The following is a 4,385-nucleotide window of genomic DNA, read 5'->3' on the forward strand; positions in this document are numbered from 1 at the left end:
ACAATTGTTTAGTGTTGACTGGACAACGGATTGGTAGAAGTTGGGGCTGCAGACCAAGATGTTTTACTCTATTCCTTTATATTTGTCTCTAAGATTTGTAGCTTATCTCTTCAAATATGGTTTGCTTTAAATGTGGTGAAACATGTCTTTGGAATCAAAACTGCATATAATGGATATTTCCAACAAACTATTAATTGATTAGGATTCCCTAGGTGGCCTAATTGGTTAATTACTAACCAAATGTTTGGCAGTTCGAATCTATCCAGAGGCATCTTGGAATAAAGACCTGGTGATTTACATCTGCAAAGTCTCAGCCATTGAAAACCCTATGGAGTGAAGTTCTACTCTGACACATATAGGGTCGCCATGAGTCAGAATTGGCTCTATGGCAAGTTTTATTGTTTCTAACTAATTGATTATTTGGGGGCTCCATTTTGGGTTTCTGAGGTTTTAGTATGAGCTTAAGAACTTGGGTATCTTGGAGAATAAATGGTTTGCCAAGACAGAACTTACATTTTACTTTCTTGAAATTAGAGGCAATCCCACTAGTGGTTAGAATGACAATGCTAAACCAGGTTTCCCGGGTTCAGATATCAGCTCTGCACCTGAACTTCCCTGGATATGGCAATTTACTTGTTCATATACTTCAGCATTCCTTTGTAAGTTGGGGATAATAATAGTGCTGGTTCCATGCTATTGTTGCTACGGTTAAATGAATACATCAATGTAAAAAATGTAGAAGTCTGCCTTGCTCAAAGCAAATGCTCCCTTAATGTTGGCTGTCATTGTTATCGTTTTTGTTACTACTATTATTATTATCATTTTTGTCTTCAGGTACAGTAGAGATGATGGATGGCACCAATGACAGCTCCCAAAGCCATTTCATCCTTTTGGGGTTTTCTGACCGTCCCCATCTAGAGAGAACCCTTTTTGTGGTCATCTTGATTGCCTATCTCCTGACCCTTGTGGGCAACACCACCATCATCCTGGTGTCTCGGCTGGACCCTCACCTCCACACCCCCATGTACTTCTTTCTCACCCACCTCTCCTTCCTGGACCTCAGTTTCACCACCAGCTCCATCCCCCAGTTGCTCTACAACCTTAATGGATGTGACAAGACCATCAGCTACACTGGTTGTGCCATCCAGCTCTTTCTATTCCTGGGTCTGGGTGGTGTAGAGTGCCTGCTTCTGGCTGTCATGGCGTATGACAGATTTGTTGCCATCTGCAAGCCCCTATACTACATGGTGATCATGAATCCGCGGCTCTGCCTGGGCTTGGTGTTGGTAGCCTGGGGCTGTGGGGTAGCCAACTCCTTAGTCATGTCTCCAGTGACCCTGCACTTACCCCGCTGTGGGCGCCGTCATGTGGACCACTTTCTGTGTGAGATGCCAGCCCTAATCCGGATGGCTTGCATCAATACCGTGGCCATCGAAGGCACTGTCTTTGTCCTGGCGGTGGGCATAGTGCTTTCACCTTTGGTTTTTATCCTGATCTCGTATGGCTACATAGTGAGGGCTGTGCTACAAATTCAGTCAGCATCAGGGAGGCAAAAGGTCTTTAACACTTGTGGCTCCCATCTCACTGTGGTCTCACTTTTCTATGGAAACATCATTTACATGTATATGCAACCAGGAAATAAATCCTCCCAAGACCAGGGCAAATTCCTCACCCTCTTCTACAACATTGTCACCCTGCTCCTGAACCCACTGATCTACACCCTCAGAAACAAAGAGGTGAAAGGGGCACTGAGGAGGCTGCTACTGGGTAATAGAGAGGTAGGAAAGGGGTAACAACATCTGCCTGCACACCAAGCCCTGATTGTCTTCTCCACTGAGGGCAGTTGATGGTACCTGGAAGTACCGGACCTGGTCTTGGTCTGTGACTCCCTCCTTATTTGCCTTTTCTTGGACCTCTAAAGACAGTTCAGAAATAGTAAATCTCCATGTGTGAACTGCACAACACATTATCATCCCATAACACTCCCTAGATAATTAATAAAGAAGTCCAAAGAGCAAAGAAAGAATAGTTACAAATGTGAGTTTCCACCAACGTATACCGGAGTGCCAAGTAGGAAACAAGTTTCTTAATCAGAGACTTTGTTTTGTTGCTTGTTTTTTATTCATTTCACAGTATTCTGGGTGTTTTGTCAGAATAATCACAATTACCCTACCATCACTGACCTCGGCATGGACTAACTGTCTCCCTTAGCTGGCAGCCACCCAACATCAAAGTTCACCAAAGATTGGTGTTTTCTGCTTCCTGCCTTCTCACCCAAAGCCTTTCATCAAATCTTTTGTGTGTGTGTGTGTGTTTGTTTCCTACCATTCACCATCAACATTTGAAATTTTCCTTATACACTTTTCTCAGATTCTGGATAAACCAAGAAGTTAACTTATAATAATGATATATGGATCATTTAAATACAAAATTATGATTATTTCTCAGGTACGTTTTATTTTTTTTAGGGAGAAGGACCTCATGTTTATTAAGTTTCTGCTATGTGCCCTGTGTTTGTGATTTATCTACTTTTCTCAGTACCCTTCTCAGGTCAGCATGATTATCATTATTCTCACTTTACCCACTTGGGACATAAGGTTTGGAGGTTAAATCCTTTCCTCAAGGTGCATTGGACCAGAAATTAACTCTAAATTCTGATTCCTAACTCCTGCTGTTTTTTGCTAAATAAATATTAAAAGATTAAAAATCTTCAGCCATTTGACAAGCTGTATCAAAGACACTTTGGGGCTAAAAAGTCTGTGTAACTCCTGGTATTTATGTAACACAGGCTGTTTCTACTTCTGATGCAAACAAATTATCTAGGGAATTTGTTAAAATACAGATTCTGATTCATTCCCTCTTTGGTGGAGATTCTGCATTTCTACAAAGCTCCCAGTGGATGCCCTTGCTGCTGGTCCTCAGACCACACTTTAAGGGCATCCAGAGGGCAAGCGGATTCTGCAAAAAGCTGAGATAGCACTCAAAAACCAAGGGAAAATAACGGCAGGAGGGAATGAAAAGCCTGGCTGAGGAGATGGTACTCATTCCCCTGCTGTCGCATCTGTTCTCAGTTCCCTTGACCTCACAGTCTCTTCTTTCCCCCATGTCCTGTATTCTTTCCCTGCCTTCCTAACCCTTTTATCCCTATACCTCTTCTGGGAAAATAGTGGCACAAAGGGCGCCAGTCCCGTAGGGGTCCTTGTAGACATAGAGCCTGCTGGAAGAAAGACTCTTGTGCTCAAGTCAGACTTTGGTCTTAACATTAAAAATTGCTCTTTTAACGAAGTAATAATGTAGGTGGGCTAATGGTGAATAAGAGTTACTGTATTTTCCTCAAATAACACGCCTGCATAAATAATGTACCCACACATACAACACAAATAGGGTGCCTAGGAAAATGATGTGTGAGGGGTTTGTGAGGCTGGCCAAAAATAAAACGCATAATGGACATTATTTGTGTAAAAATACAGTAACTATGTTGCAGTTATGCTTTCCTCCTGAGTTATTAAATTCCAAAATGGCTCCTAGTACTGAGAGCCATCTAAGGGGAGATTATATAAAGGATCATACTAGGCTGGAAAGTGCTCCCAGGACTTCTTCCAACCAGTCCTCCACTTGGAGAGAACTCATCGGACTTCCACAGTAGATACCATGGTGCAGCCCCCAGGATGTGAAGTTGCCAGTGTTCCTTGCCTCTGGAAAAATGTCCCAAAGGGAAGAAGGCTTGCCTAACTCTGAGGTATGACAGTTATATGTTTGCAGAGTTGTGACTGATTTTTATAGTTTTTTCTCTGGATCATCCTCTTCCCTGTCACCAATAAAGATTATTGTTCTGGAATTGTGTAAGAGACTTGACTCCCTTTGTCTAAACCAGGAAAATATTGACTTTACCTGAGCCCTAAGAAGAAAAAAACAAACCCAGTGCCGTCGAGTCAATTCCAACTCATAGAGACCCTATAGGACAGAGTAGAAATGCCCCATAGAGTTTCCAAGGAGCACCTGGTGGATTTGAACTGCTGACTCTTTGGTTAGCAGCCGTAGCACTTAACCACTATGCCACTGCCCTATGCTCCAAAAAAATCTTGGCAGCTAATAAATCCTCCCCCATTTTGTATTCTAGGAACAGCTAATTGCAAGAAAAAAGCCATCCTTCACCATATGACTGAGATAAACCCTCTCCACTCCCCCTCAGGACTCCTATAAGACTTGCGGATGACTCCCTTGTTTACCTGTTCTGTAACTCCTCAGGCCCATTCTTTTTCTTTGGGACATTCCTTATTAAAGAATGTTCTGTCTATTAAAAACAAAACAACCTGTTGATATCAAGTTGATTCCAGCTCATGGCGATCCCGTACGTTACAGAGTACAACTGCTCCACAGGGTTT

At 42.6% G+C, this 4,385-nt stretch overlaps 1 protein-coding gene across 1 annotated transcript; it reads left to right on the forward strand.

The window, feature by feature from the left end:
* Window positions 1-845: 845 nt before the first annotated feature.
* LOC126067827 (olfactory receptor 2W3) lies at window positions 846-1,793 on the forward strand. The gene has a single exon (XM_049870088.1). The coding sequence runs from the start codon at window positions 846-848 to the stop codon at window positions 1,791-1,793; it is 948 nt and encodes a 315-aa protein (XP_049726045.1).
* Window positions 1,794-4,385: the final 2,592 nt, after the last annotated feature.

This window comes from Elephas maximus, chromosome 2 (genome assembly GCF_024166365.1).
Source record: "Elephas maximus indicus isolate mEleMax1 chromosome 2, mEleMax1 primary haplotype, whole genome shotgun sequence".
Classification (NCBI taxonomy): domain Eukaryota; kingdom Metazoa; phylum Chordata; class Mammalia; order Proboscidea; family Elephantidae; genus Elephas; species Elephas maximus.